The 27,683-nt window shown below is 37.5% G+C and overlaps 1 protein-coding gene across 3 annotated transcripts in view; it reads right to left on the bottom strand.

The window, feature by feature from the left end:
- PDSS2 (decaprenyl diphosphate synthase subunit 2) overlaps window positions 1-27,683 on the bottom strand; it is a 229,263-nt gene that overhangs the window by 70,078 nt on the left and 131,502 nt on the right. For 2 of the 3 annotated variants that reach the window (XM_053664879.1, XM_053664880.1), the window contains exons 4-5: window positions 26,114-26,218; window positions 5,176-5,250 (exon numbers count right to left, since the gene is read on the bottom strand). In XM_053664879.1, coding sequence (XP_053520854.1) covers window positions 5,176-5,250; window positions 26,114-26,218 — 180 coding nt within the window. The remainder of the gene's footprint in view (window positions 1-5,175; window positions 5,251-26,113; window positions 26,219-27,683) is intronic. The other variant, XM_037159022.2, reaches the window with a different exon arrangement.

The raw sequence follows: 27,683 nt of genomic DNA, 5'->3' as shown, positions 1-27,683 counted from the left end.
AGGTTTCTTAAAATGGCAAACAACATTAAAATGCAATTTTTCTGTTTAATGTGCATTTTTCTTCAATTAGCTAACTAAAAAAACAGTAGACAGGAGAGAGATTTTATAAACATTAAAGAAAGCACAGTGGCTAATTTTTATTGTGAGAAAGAAATGGTTCACAAACCAGCAAATGTAAAAATAAAAATGCTATTTTTCAATGGATAGAATGAAGGATGGGTTTTCTTAAATTACTTTGAATGTTTGCATTGTCACAGTTCACCTATTATCTGTTAAGTATTACTGAAATAAGTCACATAAATTCTCATACTTTTACTCTGCAAACTTCTTCTGGAGAAGGTGATTTCAAACATATTCTGTTCCAATTCCCCTCCATTTGCTTTAATGCGTTTACCTTCATTGCACACGAAAGGCTCCATAGAATACTGTTTTTGAATTGCCCAGATCACATCCAGCAATGCATCAAGTAGCCGTATAGAAAACAGACCACTATTGTATCCTCTTATCTCTACATGGATGAAATGGTTTGCTGCTTATTTAAATCACAAAGCAATTCTTTTGTGTGCTGAATTGGCCCATGGCTATAGAGGTTGGGCAACTCCCTTTCCAGAGGACCTCCACTTGTGGCGGCTTCCCAGCCCTGCCAGAACTGGAAAACCTTGAAGGCACTCCATGTAGGGCAGTGTTCTCTGCCTCTGAACTGATTTCTGGGCCAAGTGAGAAAAACCAAATTGTAAAAAGCCATTGCAATGGCAAGCACACTCAAAGTGTGTGTGTGTGTGTGTGTGTGTGTGTGTGTGTAGCCAGAATTTTTTGGTTGGGAAGGGAAATGTGGTTAACCTAAATTGAACATGGGGCACAAACAGAGGCATCGAAAAGCACGCCCATTCAACTATGCATTTTTGCTTCCATTATTTTAAAAAAGTGCACTTTAAATAGTTTGGCTAAATTCAGAAATGTAACTGCTTCAAAAAAGTCTTGAATGCATTAAAGGACTGTGTTTGGGGAGGTGGTGGGGAAAGAGGGCAGATGAACAAAGCATAGCTACTCTGTTCCATTCCATTCCACTCCACTCCACTCCACTCCACTCCACTCCACTCCACTCCACTCCACTCCACTCCACTCCATTCCATTCCATTCCATTCCAGAATGGAAGGAGAAAGAGAGGGAAACATCAATGTGACAGAGAAACATCATGTAGGTTGCCCTCCATACATGCCTGACTGGGGACCAGGGACCACACATGTGCCCTGGCTAGGAACCAAACCCACAACCTCTTGGTTTGCGGGATGATGCCCAAGCAACTGAGTCATACCGGCCAGGGCAGCTACAGATTCTTCTGTGTAAAACTTATTTGTTAATCAAAGTCAGCAACTGCTGCTTGCTACATGGTGGCTCATGTATCGCTGCTTCATCTTTTCTTACCCCCAGGAAGAAACAGATAATATGAGACGTGGAGTCAAAAAACCTGGGTTCAGATCATGTCGCCGTCCAACATGCATTAACAATTTCTGGCACTAAGCTTTCCCACTATTTGTCATTTATGAATTTCAGGCTTTAATGAATAAAATGGGCTTACCAACAAATGTCACCCTTTCCATTGGTGATTGTGTAGAGAGAAAGTGTAAGCAAACTATAAAGTGCTCTTCAAGCATTTATTATTGTTGTTGCCATTAGGTCTTCCTGACATACAACAAAGTACACAACAAATGTTCACTAAATTATTAATGAACTGAACTAATTATAGTGAACAAATGGTGAGAATGAATAAATCATGAGTCTTTAAACCAATAACACTTTCACTTAAAAAATATATTTAACTGTAAAATATTAATATTTTATATAAAACTAAGTTGAACACCTTGAAAATATCCAAAGGGAAAACAATGCTTCAGCTTCCAGAAGAGGCCACTATAATCATCACGCATGGTGGGATCCCAGGTATGGCAGGTGGGTAGCAGCAAATCAATTTTTATTAAGGTACAGAGGCACAGGATGAAAGGTTAAGAGCCTGAGCTCTGGACTTTAAATCTCAACTAACAAGTTGTATGACCACATACAAATTACTCGATCTGTTCTTTTTAAAAATTTTTTTATTTTATTGATTATGCCATTACAGTTGCTCTATTCCCCCTTCATTCTCCTCCACCCTGCACTCCCCCACCCCCAACATTCCCCCCTTTTAGTTTATGACTGCGTGTCTCAAGTTCTTTAGATTCTATATTTCGCATACTATTCTTGCCCCCCCCATCTATTTTCTACCTACCGTCTATGCTACTTGTTTTCTGTACCTTCTTCCCCCTTCTCCTTCTCCCACTCCCCTGTTGCTAACCCTCCATGTGATCTACATTTCTATGGTTCTGCTCCTGATCTAGCTGTCCTCTTAGTTTGCTTTTGTTTTAGGTGTGGTTCTTAATAACTGTGAGTTTGCTGTCCTTTCACTGTCATCCTTTTTATCTTCTTTTTCTTAGGTAAGTCCCTTTAACATTTCATATGATAAGGGCTTGGTGATGATGAACTCTTTGAATTTGATCTTATCTGAGAAGCACTTTATCTGCCCTTCCATTCTAAACGAAAACTTTGCTGGACAGAGCAATCTTGGGTGTAGGTCTTTGGTTTTCATGACTTGGAACACCTCTTTCCAGCCCCTTCTTGCCTGGAAGGTCTCTTTTGAGAAATCCGCTGACAGTCTGATGGGAAGTCCTTTGTAGGTGACTGTCCCCTTATCTCTTGCTGCTTCTAGAATTCTCTCCTTCATTTGAATCTTGGCTAATGTAATTATGATGTGCCTTGGTGTGTTTCTTCTTGGGTCCAACTTCTTTGGGACTCTCTGAGCTTCCTGGATTTCCTGCAAGTCTATTTCCTTTGCCAGAATGGGGAAGTTCTCTTTTATTATTTGTTCAAATAAGTTTTCCACTCGTGGCTGTTCCTCTTCCCCTTCTGGTACCCCTATAATTCAGATGTTGGAGCCTTTAAAGATGTCCTGGAGGTTCCTAAGCCTCTCCTCACTTTTTTGAATTCTTGTTTCTTCATTCTTTTCTGTTTGGTCATTTTTTCCTTCCTTCTGGTCTACTCCCTTGATTTGAGTCCCAGTCTCCTTTCCATCACTATTGGTTTTCTGTGTATTACCATTCATTTCAATTAGTTTAGCCTTTATATGTTCCTCTAATTTGTGGCTAAAATCAACCAGTTCTGTGAGGATCCTGATCACCAGTGTTTTGAACTGTGCATCTGAAAGTTTTGCTATTTCTTCATCACTTAGATTTATGGGCTATGGGGCTCTGAGTTGTTCTTGAGCCATGTTTTTATCTGTGCCTGTTACTTATGAGGAGAGGAGCCTTAGTTATTTACCAGGGCGGGGCCACCCAGGTTGCTGGTTTGTGATGCTGTATGTGGGGGCGGGGTCAGAGCCAGGAAATGGTGGCCTCCTCTGCTGCCTCCCGCTGCTGGGGCCTGCTCTGTCCCATCTCACTGCCCACTCCCTCGCCAGTCTATCTGCGCAGGAATGCGCAACCACAGTCAACCCACCGCCCTGCGGCCTCGCTGGGTCCCAGTTGCTCACTGGGTTGCTCACTGGGTAGCTCACTGGGTGCACCAGTTGCAACCCCACACCTGGGATCCGAGCGCCTGAGTCCCTCTGACCCAGTTTTCCTGTGCAACCCTGCTCTGCCAGCTGCTGGCTTCGCCCTTCTTACCAGTCAGGCTGAAGAATTCGTTGTTATCAGACTTCCGAAAAGTTCAATTTTCTGTGTTCTGGCTATGTTTTCTGTTGCTAATATTTTGTTGTCTCTAAACTTGGTTGTGTAAGAAAGCATGGCATCTCCACCTATGCCTCCATCTTGGTGGAAGTCTCCCTCAATCTGTTCTAAACCTCAAGTTTCACATATATAAAATGGGGATAGCTGTAGTACCTGCTATTAAGATTAAGTGTAAAAACATAGGTGATTACTCACCACAGTGTTACACAGTGCTGTCTGGTTAGCTATCTATCATCATCACGCCATATACAGGATGACTTTCTACGAGTGGAATTAGACCAAGAGTCTTCTATTTTATAATCTGCTATTTTAACCTTTAGCCACAGTGACTATGGCATGTTTTGGAAATACATCACAAAGGGGGAACACTGTGGTCATACATCCTGCCAGGTCTCCACATCCCACTATGCTGCTTGAATGAAGTTAAATATGCTTACTGGGAATGGTAGTTTCCTGAACCAAATACACTATAAGCAGACATCCAAGGTACAATTCTTCACATTTCACTAACCACTCTCTGAACCATCCAGAACGCCTGGGTTATACTTTTAAATTTCTTACTCAAGTTGCTCACACTCTATGTTTCATTTCCAGTAAAATTTGTCTTTCTTTTCTCAAATGGCAATGTCAAAGATCTTAAGATGTGCATATATGCATATATTTTCTCATTTGCAGTGAGTGAAATCTTGCTCACATAGAAGTGAAGGAAGTTAGAATTATGAAACACTATAATGGGAACCCTTATAACAGCACATAGCATGTTAAATGATGATGGTGGTCAATGAAGCAACTGCTTCACATTCAATATCCTACTGAAATGTATTAACGGCATTTTAAGGAAATAAAACCTAACCTTTCTTGAGATGTCCTGCCAAATGAGTCAAAAAGCCTTAATTCTAGATCTATAAAATTTATCAGAATAATCCAACTGTGCAACCATTGACATTCTTATTGTGGAGAATTTAATAACACAGTAAATTCTGGATCTTAGATATAAAAGACACCCCTTTCTCATGCGCCCATTAGTCACCTTCTTAAAATCATGTCCACTCCTCTGGGACATGGCAGGCCCCTTCTCTGGGGAAAGGCCAGGCCCAGTCACCTCAGCATGAGCTGATCCTCCAGTCTGCTCATCTTTTGACACTGCTACCTGCCAGCCAGCAAAATCCTGCTATCTACTGGGCTGCTGCAGATGGAGCAGACTGTGAATCCAGCTAGAGGATAAGAGGTTGTTTTAATTGGCTAAATCTGCTATGTAGTAAGCGTATGGCCATGAATTTGTAGCCAAAACACTAATCTAAAAAAAATGTCATGTGCAATTTAAACAGAAAACAAAAATGACATTTTCACTTGTCAATTCTAGTTTTGCTATGAGGGTTTTTAACCTAACATTTTATAATGACTACCAAATCCTTACCTTTGCAGAAGTAAAATTTTCATGGTATACTCCTCGTACCAAGTCCCTAAGGGCACTTGCTAAAAGTTCCACAACCTAAAAAAAACAAGATCAAAGATTAAAAGAAACAATTAAAAAAACATTTTTACCTCAGAATGCCTCAGAAGACTTAGGAACAAAGCAGTACTTATGTTTGATAGAAACAAAACAAAACAAAATAAAACAAAACAAAGACAGGGTTATGTGCAAAGATTCTGGCAATGACATTGCCCACCTGGATATTAAGAGCTGTGATCCAATTTTTTTCAGTCATAATATAAGCAAAAAAACCCCACAAAAACCTATAGTCATAGTAGTTAAGTATTATACATGGAAGTCCAGTAATAGCCACTTTGAACATAAGCTTAAATTTCAGATAACTACTGAAATCTTAATCTAATTTATTTTCTATATGTTTATTTCTTTCAGGTGGATACTTTTCAATATCCCCATTCTGGCAGTCATTACAGTGCTAATTTTCATACTTAATACAGAATGAAAAGCAAATGCAAAAAAGAATGGTTAACCTTTCAAATGTGTTCATTCTGTTGCACTTAAAATGCACTGTGGATTTATTTGGTGTAGGAACCCTGGGTCAAACATACCTTATTTTCAAACTTGAAATTTTTTTTACAGAAACACAGCAGTGAAATCATATTCATCAAACCTGTATTACTTTCAAGGCTCAGGCTATTTTTAAAAAAATCAAGCAAAATCAAAAGCTTTGAACTTGTTCCAGAATGTAAAACAAGCAGAAAACAGTAAATGGTCTCTTTGGAACTACTGTATGATTTAGAGTTGTTTGCATAAATCATCTTAATTCAAAAAGATAAAATAGTGCTATTTATTATAATGTTCACTGCAGCCATTTCATATAAGAATTCCTCAAGGCAACCCTATCTGCTTCTTATGAAGACATAGTATCTTGTATATTTAGCTTCCCATATTATGCAGTTGTGTATCTGATTTCCACTCTTTGCTTCCTAAAATTTAGCTCAGTTCTGATTGAATTAAAGGATTTTGTTTCAGCTTTTATCATTCTTGTAATTGAAGACATTATTAAGCCAAAGGATACAGAACCAAACAACAAGATACTTCAATTTCAGGTGCCCCAGCTTTAATAAACATTTTCTTAGAGGCAAATTACATTAATTTATAGAAAGAATTGCTTTAAAATTTTAACACATGAGCATTTCTATCCAAACTTATATTTACATACTTACTGTAGAACTTACACAAGGCTACTGATATGGAAATTTTGCTGATTAAAGGAGTATTTTTTCCTAGCTCTGCAAATGGGTTAATTTGTAAGGACCATACAAAGTCTTTTCTTAAAAAATCACATTGCCCTTTAGGTAACTAAATACTTAAGAAATATTGTAGCAATATGAGCTGCAGAGGAACTGGAAGGACAATGATCCTACAGTGTTACCAAAGGTGTTGAGTTATTTAAGTGGGGAAGAGAGAAAAATGAATGAGTTTTTTTTCCCCTGAAGGTATCAGATAAGCCCTATTCCCAAATCCAGGAGGATCGAGTATCACCAATAGGTCTATGAAAGACTGTAACTAAATGCACAACATCAGATTGGATTACAGTTTATACAAGCAACATCCCAAGATCCTCCTGATGGCTGGACACACAATACAGATCAATCACTCACTAAGAAATGTTATGGTTTTGAAACAGTTTGAGCTGAGACCAGCACTGGTAAAGTGAAGAGGGATTTACAAAGAGAATATCTGACACTAAATGTTAGAATGATGGTATGAACTTTCAACAATGGATCTGGCTCTGGATAACCACAGTGTCCCTTCACTTCCCTGAAATTCCAGATGAGGCAGAATCAACGACATTTTACTCTCTGACTATCTTCTCTTAATGCAATCAGCATATACAGGCAGACTATACTTACAAGTTCATAATTTGTGAATGCCATCTACTTCCAAGTTGAGCAGAACACACCTTCATTTTTCCTTAATGACAACTATTAAGGAAAAAGCTTTGAACTCTAGTGGGTTAACAAATCCAGGAAGATAAGAGACCTTGAAAAACAGGAATAGCCTAGGGGAATTGCATGTATCCCAGGCAAGGGTGACTTTGAGCGCAAGTAAATCTCTTTCCATTGCCTGAGTTGTTTACTTTTAAAATTATACCAAAGAGAAGATGTGTTTAAGCATTATCCTCCTTTAAAATTGCAAATGTTTATAAAAAGACCACAAGGAGACCAGACACACATACTTTAACAAAACTAATCTTTCTTTCATTTTATGGCTTACTACCATAGGCATTCACCTGTTTAGATAACTTGTACTAAAATACAAGAAAGCAATTGCTTAATGACATTTTTCTTCTTCAGATTCTTGAGGACTAATTTGTTCGAGCAATCCCAAATGCTAGCAAGGGTGATGGCAGTCAGAGGAGAATCCAGAAGCCTAATGCTAGACCTCCCAAGGCTAAGAGCCCAAGGCCCAGGCTTCTTGGTGCTTTGGACAAGAGCAACCATGAGGAACATTCACAGACTTCTGTTTCTCCAGCCCAGCAGGGCGAGCAAACATGTTCTAAAGGAGGAGAGGCTCAGAGGGCCTCAGTGTTAGCCACCGTCAGGAGCCCAGCAGATCAGAAGGTAATGACAGAGCAGGGGACGGGGAGCCGGAGGACCTAGATTCTACTTTGAGGCCTACTATTCGTAGATCTCATTGTGAGATTTCAGGCAAATTAATACATTTCTCTAAGCTTCAGTTTTCCTTAACTAGAAAATGAGAAAAGATGCAAAACAATTCCTTAGAGTCCCTTCCAGTTCTAAGATTCTAAGCTTCTAGAAATGCAAATCTTAGTGTTTATAATTAAGCATGTAAACTTAGAAACTTTTTTGATAATGTTCTTTTTACATGAAACTTTTCTTCTGATACTGATTACTTTATTTGAGAAACTTTTTGTACCCAATCCCCCTTAATTCCAAAACCTAGAATCAAAAGGAAACAAATTTCCATTTTTTTAAACCCTTATGACTTGTAGCTTAGCCCACTAAGCTGGCAAAGAAGTCCTACTTGGGTCAGTTAAAGGTCACATTGCTGAGTGCTGGGTCTTGACGGGCTCTAAGGCTTGGGGGTGATTCATACATATCGGATTCAGAATGACATAAGGTCTAAGTGCAAAGTTACATCAAACAAATAATGGCTCTAGTTGACCACATCACTTCCTTCTCTAATGAGTAAGTATATAAAGGCACTTTAGCAACTGTTGATCTTTCCCACTTTAATCACTGATCTCTCGCCAAAGATAAGGAACAGGCAGCATCCACAAGCTCCTAAACCTCAGCACACAGATCTGATATAACTGACCTTTGGAATGAATTTCTTGTTTTTAAAGATTTTATTTATTTTTTAGAGACATGGGGAGGGAGGAAAAAAGAAAAGGAGAGAAACATGGATGTGAGAGAGAAACATCGATCAGTTGCATGCCCCAACTGGGAACCAAACCCCCAACCCAGGCATATATGCCCAGATCCAGAATGAACTGGTGACCTTTTGCTTTGTGGTATGATGCCCAACCAACTGAGCCACACTAGACAGGGCTGAATAAGTTTCTTATATATTGGCTTTACAAGATAAATTTCATCAATTTCAGGAGAATATGCAATTATTTCATTCTTTATCTTTTGGCAAGGTTAACTAGAATTCAATGTTTTTTTTTTAACTAAAAAACTGAAGTGATGCTTATAAAAAGGTGTTGTGATGACTATGTCCTGAGCTTTAGTAAAATTCTCATATAAAAAATAGAAATTGAGAGAAGTAGGGGGTGGTTAAAAAAAAGTGACCCAAAAAATATCCTCACTACACGAAGATGTCTGTGAAATATTGTTAAGGATAAAAAAAGTTGATTTTGAAACAGAATAGCATGATAGGTATTTTAAAGACAAAAATAAGGTCAATTTATGTGTTTATATAAGCAGAGATAAAAGTACAAAAGAAAAGACAAAAGGCCTTGGCTGAGTGGCTCAGTTGGTTAGAGCAGCATCCCAATACACCAAGGTTGCAAGTTCAATCTCTGGTCAGGGCACATACAAGAAGCAACCAATGAATGTATAAATAAATGGAACAATACATCATTGTTTCTCTCTCTCTCAAATCAATAATAGAGGACAACAAAATATTAATAATGACCATATATAAGTGGTAAGATTCCAGATGACTTTTAATTAAAATTTTTTTCTTTACCTCTGGCTGGTGTGTCTCAGCCGATCGAGTGCTGGCCTCAGAACCAGAGTTGCTGGTTTGATTCCCAGTCAGGGCACATGCCTGGGTTGTGTATGGGCCACGTCCCCAGTAGGGAGTGTGTGAGAGGCAACCACACATTGATGTTTCTCTCCCTCTCTTTCTCCCTTCCCCTGTCTAAAAATAAATAAAATCTTTAAAAAACAACCTGTGGTTGTGTGCAAATTTAAAAAACAATTTTTCCTTCAACTGTTCTATATTGCTTAAATTTACAATGTATTACATTTCCTCTCTCATTTTATTATGCTGCTTTATAATCAGATAAAATAATAAACCTACTCTCATGGGTGGGGCTTTTGGTCTCAGAGAAGCTTTATGCTAAGCTATATTCACAATTTGATTTATGGAATATATTCAATTGACAGCCCCTGGATTAGCAAAAGTAGGATTAAAAAGTGGTGTAAGCATTCTGTGCAGACAATTTGTTCCTTCTCACTAAACGTAACTCAGGAGTAACATTAACTACCAGTTAATGTTTGACAGATGGAGTAAACTCCCCAGACTTGTAGGTGTTTAAGTAGTAAACCAGAACACTCCGGTTTGAGTAGACCACCTATCCTAAGTTAAAAGTAAAATGCAACTAAATCTTTAGAAAAATGTTAACTATAAACTAATGTGGCTCAATTAAAGCTAGCCAGCATAAGCTAACTGAGTTGATGTATTAAGGCAGCTTAGCTGTATTTTATTTTACTTAAAAAAGGCACTACATATACAATTTGCCTGGTAGATATACAAGAACTGTGGAGGCTATTACAGATTTATAATCCTCTTTTAAAAACTGGGCCAGAAAGGTTGTTTTAATGATGGTATTTGCTACAGTGTGGAATGACAAGACAACATGCGATCCATCACTTTATTTAGGAAGCAAATGAACACGTGGCCCCTGGCTTTTACTACTCTTAACAGCTGCTTGCAAAGGAAACAGCCCTGCGTGCACACATCTGCAGGACTGATGGCATTAATTACATGCAAATTTACTGCACTCCTCCCCCCACCTTCAGGAACACACAGTAATGCATAAGGCAGTGGCAAAGGTAAAGTGTCCTTGGGGAAGAATTATTTTTCATATACATCTTGGGAGAAACAAAAGATGAATTTAATGTAAATGTGTTCTTTTCAAAGAGCTTTGGCATTTGAAGGGATATTGTCAAGATTTTTTTAAAGCCAGAAAACCTATATTGTCAATGAAAAGGTCTTACAGAAAAATATATTTATAAAGGATGCTGAGTAGCTTGCTAATGGTAGTAATCAGAGCAGTTAGCAACAGTCTTTAGTTCCTCTTCACACAAATGAGGCACAAAGTATTTGAGAGATGAATTTAAAGACAGAAAAGATGGACATTACCAAGGTAAGGTAGAGAGGGAATGGTAAAGGAGCACTGCAATCCCACATAGAAACCAATAATAATCTCTATCACTTGCAAAGCACTTTATCATGTATAAACTGCGTTTAAGCAAACTATCTCCATCCATGTGGATTCAGCCTTCAGTGCTCAGCCAGAGCCACCAGGCTGGCAGGCTCAGTGGAGAACCAACCTTGAAAGAACACAGGGAACAGCAGCAGTGGCCAAGTAAGGGGTGAATCTACTCACCCACCACCTGGACAAAAACAACCCAGATGAGCCCTAATCTGCAATGCTGATTAATATAAATGAGCGGCTTTAATAAAGCCATTGATGAAGCCTATGAAAGAATGGTTCTCTCCACTCCTTCCCATCAGACAAAGCTAGGTTTAATGAAGACAATGATGAAAGGTCTGCTACAATAAACACACCACCAACTCACAGGAGTTCTGGAGGAAGCTAACTTGGCTTTTTGAAGGGAGTTCAATGCTGCCAAATGTGTAAGGCCGAGCTTATTTGTGGGAGGGATGGCAATCTGTTCCCGTGAGCTGCAGTTCTTTCTGGCTAAGAGGGAAGAGCAGAGAGAGAAATGGCAGTGCAAACAGGACAGGTGCAGCAAAAACTCGGCAAATTGCTAATCTTAATTTTTAATTTAGAACAGCTGATACACTGGTTTATAACCTCTAACTACTGGAAACATTTGTCAGAAAAGACTCAGGAAAATTGGGTGAACTAAAGAAAAGTATATAAAATCAAGACTGCTAAAGCATGTAAGAAACAGTCCACAAGTTCAGGAGAATGGCTTGAATCTGAACCGGTGAAAATTAATATTATTACTGACTAATGCACTTATTCCATAAACATTTGGTGACAGACTATTATGTGCCTGGAACTGCACTAACGAAAGCAGGTACAGCCTTGTAAAGGTAAAGGGCATTAACCTGTGTCTGATCATGTAGAAGGAAGGGTAAGACACAGCTAAGCTGCACGGCCCTGGGCCAGCCACATCCATTCCTGGGCCTCAGTCTGCCTCACCTCTAAGAAATGTCTGTGCTTCATCAGCAGTAAGCCCCATGACCAGAAGTAACTGAATGTGCAGCTGTATACATGTTTCATTCATAAAAACTTTAAGGAATAGTTAATTGGCCAAGAAGGTGGATTTCTTTTACTAACAGTAAAAAAGTAGTCTAATAGTTTGGTTGCCTGTTGAATGAAAGTGTATGGTTCCTGGCCTTCTGTTTGTCACTGAACAATGACAAATAATCATTTACTATTTAAACAATGATTAGTTCCCTGAAAAAGTGGCAAATAATTTACAATGCTTAAATCACGATGAACTTTTCATAAGAAATAAAGGAGAGGCTTTCTCATAGGTTAAAAAAATTAGTTGTGCCAAGTATCTAGCATTATTACAAAAACTATAGTCACTGAGAACTGAATGCTTAGTCATAAAACAAAAAAAGTAATTCTGATATGGTCATACAACAGTTAGATTTCGACTCTCCACCCTTTATATGGGAACTGATGCACACAAAGTCTGCTCTACATTAGTACGTTCTTTGCTTAGTAGCATTATTACACATACAGTGTACCTTGTTCCGACTGAACTTTCTCTTAGAGAATTAATCTGCCATTTCAGTGATCTGCCCACTTTTTCCCATGTGGCTGATAAGCTCCATTTTTTTCAGTGATGGTTTCCAAGTGCTATTTTACCTAAAAGTTAAACTTGAGAAACCCAAGTTCACAATGCAAAACTTTATACTACAGTATATATCATGGTATATGATATGAAACATTATAGTACAATATTTCATCAACTGAACAGAAGCTGCTGGCTAGAACATTGCCTAATAGTATCGACTTCCAAAACTTTTATTTTTTTATTTTTATTTTATTTAAAAAAATATATTTTATTAATTATGCCATTATAGTTGTTCTATTCCCCCTTCATTCCCCTCCACCCTGCACAACCCCTCCCCCAACATTCCCCCCCTTTAGTTTATGACTGCGTGTCTCAAGTTCTTTAGATTCTATATTTCCCATACTATTCTTGCCCTCCCCCTATCTATTTTCTACCTACCGTCTATGCTACTTATTTTCTGTACCTTCTCCCCCCTTCTCCTTCGCCCACTCCCCTGTTGCTAACCCTCCATGTGATCTTCGTTTCTGTGGTTCTGCTCCTGATCTAGCTGTCCTCTTAGTTTGCTTTTGTTTTAGGTGTGGTTGTTAATAACTGTGAGTTTGCTGTCCTTTCACTGTTCATCTTTTTTTATCATCTTTTTCTTAAGTAAGTCCCTTTAACATTTCATATAATAAGGGCTTGGTGATGATGAACTCTGAATTTGATCTTATCTGAGAAGCACTTTATCTGCCCTTCCATTCTAAATGAAAACTTTGCTGGATAGAGCAATCTTGGGTGTAGGTCTTCGGATTTCATGACTTGGAATACCTCTTTCCAGCCCCTTCTTGCCTGTAAGGTCTCTTTTGAGAAATCAGCTGACAGTCTGATGGGAAGTCCTTTGTAGGTAATTGTCCCCTTATCTCTTGCTGCTTCTAGGATTCTTTCTCTCCTTCATTTGAATCTTGGCTAATGTAATGATGATGTGCCTTGGTGTGTTCCTTCTTGGGTCCAACTTCTTTGGGACTCTCTGAGCTTCCTGGATTTTCTGGACGTCTATTTCCTTTGCCAGATTGGGGAAGTTCTTCTTTATTATTTGTTCAAATAAGTTTTCCACTCGTGGCTGTTCCTCTTCCCCTTCTGTTCCCCTATAATTTGGATGTTGGAGCATTTAAAGATGTCCTGGAGGTTCCTAAGCCTCTTCTCATTTTTTTGAATTCTTGTTTCTTCATATTTTCCTGTTTGGTCATTTTTTTCTTCCTTCTGGTCCACTCCTTTGATTTGAGTCCCAGTTTCCTTTCCATTACTATTGGTTTCCTGTGCATTTCCATTCATTTCAATTAGTTTAGCCTTCATATGTTCCTCTAATTTGTGACTAAATCAACCAATTCTGTGAGTATCCTGATCACCAGTGTTTTGAACTGTGCATCTGAAAGTTTTGCTATTTCTTCATCACTTAGATTTATGGGCTCTGGGGCTCTGAGTTGTTCTTGAACCATGTTTTTATCTGTTTGTGCCTGTTACTTATGAGGAGCGGAGCCTTAAGTGTTCACCAGGGCGGGGCCACCCAGGTTGCTGGTTTGTGATGCTGTATGTGGGGGCGGGGTCAGAGAGGGACAATGGCGGTCCCCTCTGTGGCTTCCCACAGCTGGGGCCTTCGTGGTCCCGTTTCACTGCTCACTCCTTCGCTGGTCTATCTGCGTGCAAATGTGTGACCGAGATCAGCCCTCAGTGGGTCCACGGCCTTGCACCCTCAGTGGGTCTGCCCGCTTCTCCACACCTGGGATCCGCCCACGGCTGCTGGCGCACCTGGGTCACGTGCCCCAGTCGGTCCAGTGGATCTTTCCTGCCCAACCTCCCTCTGCTGCTGGCTCTGCCCATCTTACTAGTTTGGCTGAAGGGTTCGTTGTTGTCAGACTTCCATGTAGTTCAATTGTCTGTGGTTTGGCTGTGTTTTTGTTCCTAAAACTTTGTTGTTTTTAAACTTGGTAGTGCAAGAAGGCACAGTGCTTCCACCTATGCCTCCATCTTGGTGGAAGTCCAAATTTTTTAAATTGCAACCCACAGTAATAACTGTATTTTACATCATGACAAAGTATATATTCATATAAAAATGAATGAAGCTTCATAAAAGTCTTATTATCCCTCTATTTTCTATTATATTCCATTAAAAAAGCAATGATATTGGCTATATTGATTTCACCACCCACCAATAAACATGATACAATCTGTGGTTTGAAACATCTTACATGATGCTGACATATGTCATGCAGAGCTCATACACTGATCAGCCATCCTAACTGCACATGAAATCTCAAACTTTTGGCAAGCAGTTTAAACAGTGTAATTCTGAAATGTCTGGAAAGGTACTGATTTCTTTATTAGTTTATATCAAAACATGTTAATTAAATGAATGTAAATAGAGGCAGGAAGCAGGATGAGACAGAATCATTCCTGGGTACTCTGGAGTTGACTTTGTTAGGTGTGTGTTGATCTTGTTGGCTTATATCACAATGTTGACTTTCAGCTTTGATCCTGCAAACTTCATAAAACAATTGGCTTAGATCCCATTGGGAGAAAGAGTTAAAAACTTCAGGATTTTTCTGGGATTCACACACACATCTTGCAAATTCCAAGGATGCCCAAGTCTTTTGGTGGTAACACAAGTTACTTTTCAGCTCAACCAGTTCTCTTTAAATTGGGCCACAAAAAACTGTACTTGAAAAATAATTAAATAAAAAATAATACTTTGCCACAATTCAAAAAATAAAAATAAAAATAAATAAATTGGGCCACCGTAAAAGGCAGATATTTGTAATTTAGAGATATCCCAAGGTTTGTACTTCAAAGGCAGCCACAGAAATAAAAACATGAATCATATGTACTAAAATCCATGCATCTTGTCTAAAACTGTAGTTGTATTCCTTCCAAATAGCTCCACAGCTCTCTAAAATGTGTGATTCAATGACATTCTAAAAATAACTTGGCCCTACTGGTACTACGTCCTAAAGATTTCTCTAATATATCTCTATTTGATAAACAACTTTTCTCGGTCTTTTTTATTCCTTCATATTTCATGTCATTTTCAGGATAGGGTCATATGTTTTAAGTTCAGACCCTTTCCTACAACACTCAGAATTAGACAATATGGGAGCAAAAATATAGGGGATGAAGATAATGCTGCCTTTATTTTACAGATGAGAAAACTAAAAAAAAAAATTCAGTTGTCTTTACTTAATAGTTATTTCTCTAAAATGTTTTCTAAAGCCCTTATTGAAGCTTACATTGAAATATTTATTCCAATATTTAAAAACTAGTAGCTGTGCATGATATAAATTCCAGGATTGGTAACTGCAAAATTGCTGGCAAAAAAGTTATCATGGTTCTTTGTTGGCTTGTTAGTTTTCTACTTTAGTTAAGCATGAGGATTTTGGAGCCAAATTGCCTGGATTTAGACAGCAGCTCTATCATTTAGCAGCAGCAGTACATCGAAGAAATTACTTAACCCTTTCCTGCACCTCAGAAGGGATTAAATGGGTTTATAAGCATAACGTACTTACAGCCGTGCTTACTACATAGCAAGCACTCAATAAATGTTAGTACTATTTAAAGATGTTCGGTAGTAATTTTAATACTTATTAAATATTCTACATTATGAGGTTTCTACTTTCATTTGTAAAGTGGGGTAATTAAGACATTAGATAAATAGTCTGGAACAAAAAGAACTGAACCTGAAATTCTGAGAGGTAAAATGAATTATCCAATGTTAAATGGCTAATTAAAAAAAATGAAAGCCCAAGATAGGAATTAAGTACACAGACTTCCACCCTGGGACTCTGTCCACATCTCTTAGTAGCTTTATAGGTCAACTCTGAGGAGTAGAAAATAGCAAAATGCCTATATAGCTCAACACATTATGAAAACATAAGTGATTCACAACAGTGTAGCTGAAGTTGCTTAGTAATGAAATAGTTGATCTGATATCCTAAAGAGGAAAACCGTCCTTTAAAAAACTAAAGACTGGACATAGAGTACAGTTTTGGGGTTTACTGATGACTGATGGACTTACTATGCTCAGTGAAAACGGCCCCAAATAAAGACAATTAAGCTACATGAATAATAAACAGTTTAATGAATTTTTCAGAAATGCTTACAAAGAAACTTCTTTGGCAGAGCTATACTTTCCAGCAAACCCACTTTAATGTTTTCCCAGTCTACAGTATCAGAAATGACCTCAGGGTCAGGCATTTGTCAGTTAATGACCTGTGGGGCTAATGGCCTTCAGCTTTGCCTTGGGCACGTAAGTCCTCCAGCAGGTCATTAGCTGCCAGAAAAGGACTCTTCCCCAATCACTATTGCTAAATAAATAAAATTTGCTCCTGGGTTAAGGCCTCATAAGCCAACTTTAGTTTAGAGTGATTTTTTTTATTATTGAGAATTTACAACTCAGAGGATTCAAGAAAATGATGGAAATGCTAAAACCAAAATTTTATCAATACAACTGAGCTGTATGCAACTACTAATGAAAAGTAGCCACAGGGATCCTTTTGGATGCTCTTAAATTTTATTTTACTTACCATGATCACATTCAGTAGTAATCTCATATAGCAGGCACCAGATTACAAATGCACTGCATTTTAGAATCTCATCTGTAAGTCAACCGTTTGGAGCTCAGACCACACTTTCCCAGTACACAAGGTTCTAAACGGTGGTTAGGTTCCCAGAACAGCCCACAAAAGCCTGGTTAGCCGCAACATTAAAACTACCATATACTTATAATTAAAAATAGAATAGAAAACCACAATTATTCAATACCTGCAGTTATGTAAAATAGAAAAACAAAACTAAACAAGAAATGTTTTAAAAACGATCTTTAAGTATTGATGATTACAGGTAAATTTGGTTTAATAAGAGGATCTGGGTAAAGAAACTGGTTCTGTCTTATGCCTACTGCCTTTCTAATTCTATAATTTTCCTTTTTCTGAATGCATAAGTATAACAAGCTTTAAACTCCATGTAAAGTTTCTTGGTTTATTTTTCCTCTTGAAAGGAGAAGGCAAAAGGTAGATGGTTTTTCTGAATAACAGGTAAGAGTAGGAATGAAAAAATCAAGAGAAAGAGTTGAAATCAACTGAGCTGTAAACAGTACGAGACAAAGAAAGGGCACTGTGTACAATTCTACCCAGGTGAAGAAAGGATGAGTAGAGAAGATATGAGACAAGGTTGCTGAGGATGCAGAGGAAGGAACGAGCTGTTCACCTGCTGGGTCCGTTTGTAAACTCCTAACCTAGGACATTCCTTGAAAGGCATAAGAAGAGTACTGAATAATTCAAGCTGAAAAATGGACTTTTGGCTTTGGAGAAATAAAATTTAAAGTCACAAAAAATAAAGGGGAAAAAAGCTTGTTTAATTTTATTTCTGGAAAACAGAAAAAGGGATTTAGAAAAATTGAGATTGCTAAGCATGCTATAAAATTGCTATAATCAATATATTTCTATCTCTCATGGCCAGCCATGGTGTGGGATTCTCTCCACCCATTTTTCTGAGGGCGTGATCTTCTTGAATACAGACTTTAAAACAATGGGCTTCTCTGAATGTCAGGAATATGGAAGGAATGCTTTTCTTGTTCTTCCTTGTCACTGATATTTAACATAGACACTCTGAGAAGTATCCATATCCATTTTGTATGATGGCATCTGATGTTCCTATGCCAAAAAGATGCTTGCTCTATAGCTTTATGGCACAAAAAAGGCAAAGTTCAAGGTTTTAATGAGATAAATTTTAAAAGACACAATATTTTGTCTTATTTCTAATGTACTTCTAAAACACTAATTGCTTATCACTTTTACTTAGAAAGATTTTACTTATTTTTAGAGAGAGGGAAAGGACAGGAGAGAGAGCAAAAAACATCAAGTGCAAGAATTACATGGATCTGTTGCCTCACTCACTGGCCCACAACCCAGGTATGCACCCTGACTAGGAATCGAACCAGCAACCTTTTGGTTTGCAGGCTGGTGCTCAATCCACTAAGTCACACCAGCCCAGGTATTATCTCTTTTACTTTAAAGATCAAGGAATTAGTAGGCTCAGACAATACAGTGTCAGTTTAATATGTGGTTATATAAGCACTTGACAAGAAAAAGCTATGGAAAAATTTGTTTGGGAATTTTGAAATTACACTGTATATTTTGGCCCATAAGATGCACCTAGGTTTTAGAGGAGGAAAATAGGGAAAATAATTTTGAAGCACAAAAAGTGGTAAAATATTTAATAACATAAATAATACAATATTTCACCAATGTAAATGTAAACAGAACTCAACAGCATTAACAACCATTATTCCTCCCAAATTTTGGAGGAAAAAGTACATCTTACAGTCTAAAAAATATGATAATTTTATAATAGTGTGTTGACTTTTACATTTATTTGATATGGAGATAGTTTCCTTTACTGTTACAATATACGACACTCCACTCACCTTCTGCACCACATTTACTCTAGTCATGAAAAGCTACACTTGAGTGGGGTATATGTAGAAAAGAACATTAATCTGAGGTGTCCAACTAGTGTAGCTAAAAGATATTAATTCAATAATTTCCACAAGTAAAGTAGTGCCGACAAGACTATAAATATACAAGGTCACAATAATTCCTCTTTTAAATGACTGTGATGAAAAATTTAAATTTCATATGATAAGGCAGGTTTTTAGGTTTTACTTTTCAACATGAATTTGAAAATAAAATTAACAGATAAGACAAACATCAAATAACCAATAGCAGGCTCTTTATTAAAAATATATAGATGGTATAAAAGGAGGTGATTTATATGTATAAATTGAGCATATTTATACAAACAAAATTCTTTCTTGTAAACAACATATTTATGCCTTTAGGAAAACAAAGTTAACATAAGGAAATACATCAGCTATGTAAGAAGTACATCTGTGCCACTGGTTATTTTGAAATATAAATCACTAATGCTTAATAGAGATAGTCATGAAAACATTCTGAGTATTTAGAGAACATCCAGGCAGACTCACAGTCTCTCATTTGATGTGTAGTGGAACAGTGACAGGCCCATTCAATGAAAATGACTACAAAAAAACCCATTTGTGAACTCAATTCTTTAAATAATAGGCTTATCACTACATATATAAAATAAAAGTGTTTCTTTAAAAAAAAAGATGAGAAGTAGCAATCCACAGTCTTATTTGCACCATGACTTAATCCTAAAATGCAAATCCAATCTACAAATAAACACAGGGACCAGGGAAAACCTATAATGGTCAGCCAGATTTCTAAATTACAGTGCTTTTTCCACTTCATAATTTCCTTCCAATTATTCAGCATGTTTCACTAATAGCTTGATGCTCAAGCACTAAAATTTCAGGTTCTGGCATGACCCCATCATTTTAGCATTCAGTGATATTCTACATGAATATAATATAGAGCAACTTATTTCAGTGGTCAGGGAATTTGTTGCTTAAAAAGAGGCATTCTGAGGTCTCTTACAGGGTCTTTATACAGTGAAGTACCAAAATTAAAAGTTGCCCTTTGGTTCCATAATTGAAAATGAATGAGGAAAATGCACAGGGATCCAATAGTGATGGAAAGAAAACTGGGACTCAAATCAATGGAGTGGACCAGAAGGAAGAAAGAAACAGCCAAACAGAAAAAAAGAAAGAAACGAAAATTCAAAAAAAATGAGGAGAGGCTTAGGAACCTCCAGGACATCCTTAAATGTCCCAACATCTAAATTATAGGGGTACCAGAAGGAGAAGAGGAAGAGCAACAAGTGGAAAACTTATTTGAACAAATAATAAAGGAGAATTTCCCCAATCTGGCAAAGGTAATAGACTTCCAGGAAGTCCAGGAAGCTCAGAGAGTCCCAAAGAAGTTGGACCCAAGAAGGAACACACCAAGGCACATCATAATTACATTAGCCAAGATTCAAATGAAGGAGAGAATCCTAGAAGCAGCAGGAGATAAGGGGACAGTCACCTACAAAGGAGTTCCCATCAGACTGTCAGCTGATTTCTCAAAAGAGACCTTACAGGCAAGAAGGGGCTGGAAAGAAGTATTCCAAGTCATGAAATCCAAATACCTACATCCAAGATTGCTCTATCCAGCAAAGCTTTCATTTAGAATGGAAGGACAGATAAAGTGCTTCTCAGATAAGGTCAAGTTAAAGGAGCTCATCATCACCAAGCCCTTATTATGTGAAATGTTAAAGGGATTTGTCTAAGAAAAAGAAGATAAAAAATATGAATAGTGAAAGGACAGCAAACTCACAGATATTAACAACCACACCTAAACAAAAGCAAACTAAGCGGACACCTAAAACAGGAGCGGAGCCACAGAAATGGAGATCACATGGAGGGTTAGCGACAGGGGAGTGGGAGAAGGAGAGGCGGGGAGAAGGTACAGAGAATAAGTAGCATAGATGGTGGGGGAGAATATAGGGGAGGGCAAGAGTAGTATGGAAAATGTAGAAGCTAAAGAACTTATGACACATGCACATGAACTAAAGGGGAGGAAGGCGGGTGGGAGGGGGTATGCAGAGTGGAGGGAATGAAGGGGGGAATGGGACAACTGCAATGGCATAATCAATAAGATATATTTTAAAAAAATAAATGAAAACCCAAGAATTAATTTTTAAACTCACTCTTGAATCCAAAATCTTGTTAATTCACACTTATGTGACTTATGGTTATAATAGAATACACTTACCAGAGGGTTAATATACCAGTATCTATACTTAGAGAGATTTAAAAACCTAAGTGTTACCTAAGGCAATTACCTCAAAGACCCCTAATATCTTCAGGGAAAAGCCACAGGGAGCCCTGGCTGGTGTAGCTCAGTAGATAGAGCACAGGCCTGTGAAGCAAAGGGTCACTGGTTCAATTCCCAGTCAGGGCACATGCCTGGGTTGCAGGCCAGGTCCCCAGTAGGGGACACATGAGAGGCAACCACACTTTGATGTTTCTCTCCCACTCTTTCTCCTTCCCTTCCCCTCTCTCTAAAAATAAATAAATAAAATACATTTATTAAAGCCATAGGGAGAATAATTGACTTTGCTAATTTTACCCTTAGCAATTATAGAAGAGCTCTGAGTGCCATAGGACTACAGAATACTTCATCTAATTATCTGTCCCAGAAGTACAGAAATACACATATAATACAGAAATGCAGACAAGACTCCAGTAGCACAAGAAAATGGAAAATTGAAAGAAGTCATAAAAAATTAAAGTTGCTACAAATATGCTAGCTTTAATTACCAAGTTAAGTACACACACTCAAAGAAAAAGCAGGTTGTCAGAAAAAACTGACATACTACTGCACATACACAGAAATTCTGTATTAAGTTCTGCCTGCTCACTCACTGCTGTGGTCTCTATTTACATTGCTATTGCTGATAATTTTTCTTTCTTATAAAAGAAAATAAAGACATCATTAAAGAAAAATCTAACTTTACCAAGACATTAACTATATGTAGAGAACTTAAAGAACTTAATGCTGCTTCAAAGAAATATTCATCACCACCTCCTCCCTTCCTCTCCAAAAACCTTATTAACGGTTAGTGTTATACTCAATCAACTTAAGCTTCTGGGAACTCATCTGATAAAGTAACTGAGATATAATATAATAACTTAGATATAACTTCACTTTCCTAAAAAACATATTCTGATGGGAATACCACCAGTATTTAAATGAAAGGAACTGGTTTTGGATACAGAAGATTTGCTTTATCAAAGAGAATTCTGGACTTTCAAGCACTTCAGTTGCCCTTTACACTGTCCTCTATTTAAATACTTTTCAAATGATTTAGAAATCACATATTATGATTAAAAAGGGGGTACTAAAAGCCTAGAGTTGTGGAAGATCCATAATAGACCCCTGGTCATGGTGTTCAAGGTCTATCACAAAAAGTGAGCCAATGAAGCTTCTTTTGAAATGGACATTACAGAGCCTTCAATGCCCCTTTGGAGAAAAAGGTGCAAAAGATCCCTGTTTTGGAAGTACAGGACAGTTGCAGAGAATAAAGTAAAAAGCTTCAAGTCAGCACACAACTATCAAATTTTTAAAAATACCAAGGCAAGAAAAAAAAAAAAAGGAAAGAAAATTCCTCACCAGATGAAGGTCAATAAAATGCAAATCTACCACGAAGACACAGGACTCACTGAAGAGGAAGTAAATGCCTGGTCATTTTTATTTCAAGAAGCTTCAGGCTGAACTGTTCCCTGCATATGTTAAGTTTTTGTTTTTTGTTTTTGTTTTCTGTAAATCAAGTAGTGCTAATGAAATCCAGTACCTAATGGAGCAGATGGTGGAGGTCTCAGATTTTGGAACATTTATAGTGATGCATCTGAATGCAAAACACCAAGAGTGGTTTTCACAGACTGTGAATCTGATTTGATTTTGATGGGAGCAAAATCTCCATTTTCTCTAAACTTGAAGCATGCTGAAAAAAAGAATGTGTGAATGATACAAGCTAAGAAAAAGGAGCACATTAAATATTATTCCCATAAAGTGAAGTGGTTAAAGCAAGTGAATACTTGTCTGTGTCATTATAGCATGATTACATTTATACTTAATACCACCATCTTTATCATATATAATATTTTGTCAGAATAGCTTAAAGTACGTTAAAATTGATGACTGGAGAAATCGGAAATTTATCCAAAGGCAATAAGCCTCAGTTTAAGGCAGGGGCCAGGCTGAGTGCCCATTACTAAAGTGTGGACCTAGTTACCCTGTCCAAAATAGCTCTTTCTCTCAGGTATGCGGGTCTACCCCATGAGTGGCCAGTGTCTGGCTAGAGCCAGTCACGTGCAGTTCACGGTGCTCACAAACTAGATTAGACCTGCACTTTCTGAGACCTCCCCCTTCCCCAAGCCTCAAAGTTCACCACTGACCACAGCAGGCCAGGTAAAGAGGAAAGATGGGTGGTGCAGCCAGACACGGGCTTCCAGGGACGATAGGTCACTAACCTTCCACTAACCTGTAAGTTCCAGGAAAGGAGAGAATTTAATGAGACCCACCGAAGTAGACTATGAACACAAAAAATAGAATAATTTGAGCGTGATTAAAAAGAAAAGGAATGCCAAAATGGTAATAAATCTCTGGAGGGATATTTGAGAGGATCCATTTATATGGTGATTCATTTTTTCCTTTAGCTTCATCTTCATTGTAAATATGAACTATGTATTAAAGGTTCTGTTCTACTTTCTCCCTAAGACTTAGAAGGTCTGTTTCATGAAAAATATGTGCTAGCCAAAAGAGTGATGAAAAGGCAGGACACGAAAGCTCCTGGTCTATCATTACCTCTTCTCCCTGCATCTTCAGGATTTTGGCCAGACACAGGACTCCCACAGTAACAGTTACCCTTCCCGGCCTCCTGTACAGCTAGGTGTGCCCATGTCATTAAATTCTGACAATAAGATGGAAACAGAAGGATCTTGAATAACTTCTTAGAAATGTCTTTAAAATGGTGACCCTACATAATTTATCATCCAAACTGGGACATTTGAGAGTAAAAGAGTGTGGTAAAATTATTATAATATTATACTTTTTGAAATGTATACTTAAGAACTAGTAACTGACTTTATTATATTGGTAGACTTGTTAACTAGTTGCAGTCAAGAACTATTTGCAAAAATAAAATTTCAAAAGAAATAAAAATAACATATATTCCCACACAGTAAAATAAAATAAAAAAGAACTTCATATTGATGAGCTGACTATAAAAAGTAGCCAGTAAAATAATTATTCTTGGTTCACATGTTTTAATTTCTCAATCATTCTTTCCCTAATATTGTGTCCCTGGCATTTTTCTTAAAAATGTAATTTTTAAAATGTGGTATTTTAAAATAAAACTGCCGGCAATATTCTTCATAGTTGCATTTTAGGATTAATTTGAAATTATTGGTAATTTCAATTGATTCTGATTCACAAACCATTATAAATACACACACATATGTATATATGTATTTATTTATGTCCACACCCGAGGACATGTTTATTGATTTTAGAAGGGGAAAGGAGAGAAACAACAAGGTGAGAAGAATGTCTGTTGCTTCTTGTATGCTCCCTAACTGGGAACAGAACCCACGGCTTTTAGGTCCATGAGATGATGCTCTAGCTGAGCTACATGGGCCAGAGCGGTCCATAGTGTTTTAAACTGAGAAAATGCTCTTCTACAGGTTCTGAGTTACCTGGCAAGCTCAGAGCTCTTTTGTAAATGCAGGAGATACTCAATTCTAATTTTTCATATAGAAAAGTACAACCATTTCAGGTTGAATATTTTCAAGATACTACTTTTTTGTGTCCTTATGAGTACATTTCTTTGACAAATATTTTTATAAGAAAAAAACTTGTTAAATAAATCATCTCTTATGACTCTTCTTTAAAAAGATTTTATTTATTTATTTTTAGAGAGGGGAAGAGAAGAAGAAACAGAGGGAGAGAAACATCAATGTGTGGCTGCCTTTGGAGCACCCCCAGTTTGGGACCTGACCCGCAACCCAGCCATGTGCCCTGACCGGGAATCAAACCAGCAATCCTTCGGTTTGCAGGCTCATGCTCAATTCACTGAGCCACACCAGCAAGGGCTCTTATGACTCTTAAACGTTTTACCAAAATCAGATGCTGCAAAATCTAGGCCTTCTCAACTTTATTTCATTCATGTGTAATGTATAATTTATTCAAAACAGAGGCACTACCAAAAGATTCTTCCTGCAAGGTAAGATACTACAAATCACAACTATAGAAATGCAAATTTTATTTTTGTGTAGGATTTTAATTCTTACTATTTATTTTGTTCTGTTCCTTCCTTGCTTATGTATGAAAAAATCCCAATGGAAGCTTTTTATTTATTGTAATTCTCTAACTTGGTGTTCCATTTCTTGAATTCAATATAAGATTTCCCACTGATTTTGAACAAAATGCCACCAAAATTTTAACAACTTGTGACAAAATTCAATACCACTGTTCGATATAAAAGTTTGTAAATCTGACCAATGATGGCAACAAAGAGAGAAGGCACATACAGCCATGCTGGAGCACATTTCTGTATTCGGCACCATCTACATCCCAAATCTTTGGGGTCCAGAGACTCTGGCCACAAAGATATTTGTAAATTTTTATAACAATAGCTTCTATTTCAATTACTAAAATGTTGACACTTGTCTGGATGCCACTGTGAGTCACGGATGTGCCACAACCCATTCCAACTACTCCCCAGGGTTCTCAGTGTGGTACAAACATTGTTTCCACCACAACACTGTGTGTGCTTCAGCAAAATTTGTACTTTTATTATTACAAACTAATAATTTTATCTTTGATGTTGAAGCTTTAATCTGAATTTCCAATTTTACTTATAATGACTTTAGAATATACTTCAAAAGCTTTACCTTAATTTCATGAATGGATGGAGAAAACAAATATTTTTAGAATGAACTAAAATAATTTAATAACTTGAAGTACCCAATGACACTCAACTAAAACAAGAATTATTGAACTATTTGCAAAGTTCTTCTAGCAATGAATCTAAAAACATAACATTATTGATTCCCTTTTCCTATGTGCATTAAAAAACTTGAAGTTGAAAGGGAGTAAAATTAACTTAGAAGAATAGTCATTTATCTAAATACAAGTTAGACTTCACAGAGTGGAACGCATGTATACCTTCTGAAGCTGCATGCGTTCCACCATCACTTTCAGAATTCTTCCTCGGGTAACCACTAACTTTGGACGCAGCCCCGGACACTTTTTCAGCAGAGTTGACTCTTCCTGTGTTTCCATGAGTTGAGTGATGCCACAACAGACAGGAAATGTCAACAGATATTTTGTGCAAGTTACACGTCCCTTAGCCACTCTTTCTCTCTTGAGAAACCAGTATTTTTTAAAAAATGAAATATATACTTTTATTTTTTGAGCTTACTGCTGTCAAAGGTTTATTGCAAAAACAAAGTGTTGCCAAATACTCAAATACCGTATTTTGAGGTGTATAATGTACACTGATGTTTTTGGTCCAAAGTTTCAGGAAAAAACCCTTTCATTCTAATTTTTAAATCCAATTATTTATTTATTTGTATTTAGAAACAAAACTATCGTATTCCAATGTATTATTTTGCATATGGATATTGTTACTGCTTTCTAGAGTTATACTTTTAACACATAACAATAAATAAAAGAACTAAAAACACTTATATAGACACGGAATTAGTACTACCCATGCACATCCTTATTTTTCCCTCAGAAATCTGGGCAGAACAGTACACATTATACACAGCATAATACGAGTAGTCATAGCTTTATGTTACTCAAGCAAGCATGCTCAGTGTACTGTTTACTCATTGCACCCAGCCTTGATTTCCCATACATGTTTCACAGATACCAAACCTCTAACTTCCTTTGTTTCCCATTGAGGTTTTGGACTGGTACCTGATGGCCTTGTGGCTCTTAAAGGCCATGCATGGGCCACAGTACACTAAATGATACACCAATTGGCCAGTGGGGTAGCAGTGTCAAATGCTTCTCCCACCACCCAAGACAAAGGAGTGAACTGTCCCAAGATATTCACTATCAGTAATTGCCCTGCATTCTGTCCTTAACTGGAGGTATCTGAAAGGGTTAGGAGAAGAGATAAGTTATTGCTGGTTGTCTTTCAGATTTAACATTACATCTTAACAGAACTATCCACTGTACATGGGTTTCAGATACTGCACTAGAAAAAAACACTAAGGCAGAGGCTGGAAATGTAAAGTGGAGTCTTAGAATAAATCAATGTTGATTTATTCTAATATAATTTTTAATGACTACTCTCTGTTAAAAAATAAAAAATCCAGGACAAATGCTAAGTCCAATGGGATTCTGGGATAGCAGACTTACACTGAGACTGACCTTAGCAACCAGGACGTATATTCACTTGACCTTCAAGGGAAGAGGATCTGCCTTTCTCTGCCCTTCCTCCTCCTTCCTATTAACTGGAGTGAGAACACAATGGCAGCTATCCTGGAATACAGAGTTGTAAGATAAGAATGGCAAGCAGTAAGAGGCAGCCTGGGTTCCCGACTCTGTAGAATCTTCATGCCAACCCTGGACTACCTACTGCTGGACACTTTACAAAAGAAAAAAACCTCCTATCTTGTTTCAGCCACCATTGTTTTATAGTCACACCTAATCCTAACTGATAGCTAAGAAATGCCTTTAAATTTTTCTAGAAAGCAGCTTGGTAACATGTATCAAGAATACT

Source organism: Artibeus jamaicensis, unplaced genomic scaffold, assembly GCF_021234435.1.
Source record: "Artibeus jamaicensis isolate MK-2021 breed Jamaican fruit bat unplaced genomic scaffold, CSHL_Jam_final contig_387, whole genome shotgun sequence".
NCBI lineage: Eukaryota > Metazoa > Chordata > Mammalia > Chiroptera > Phyllostomidae > Artibeus > Artibeus jamaicensis.
This window is presented reverse-complemented; position numbering and strand designations above follow the sequence as displayed.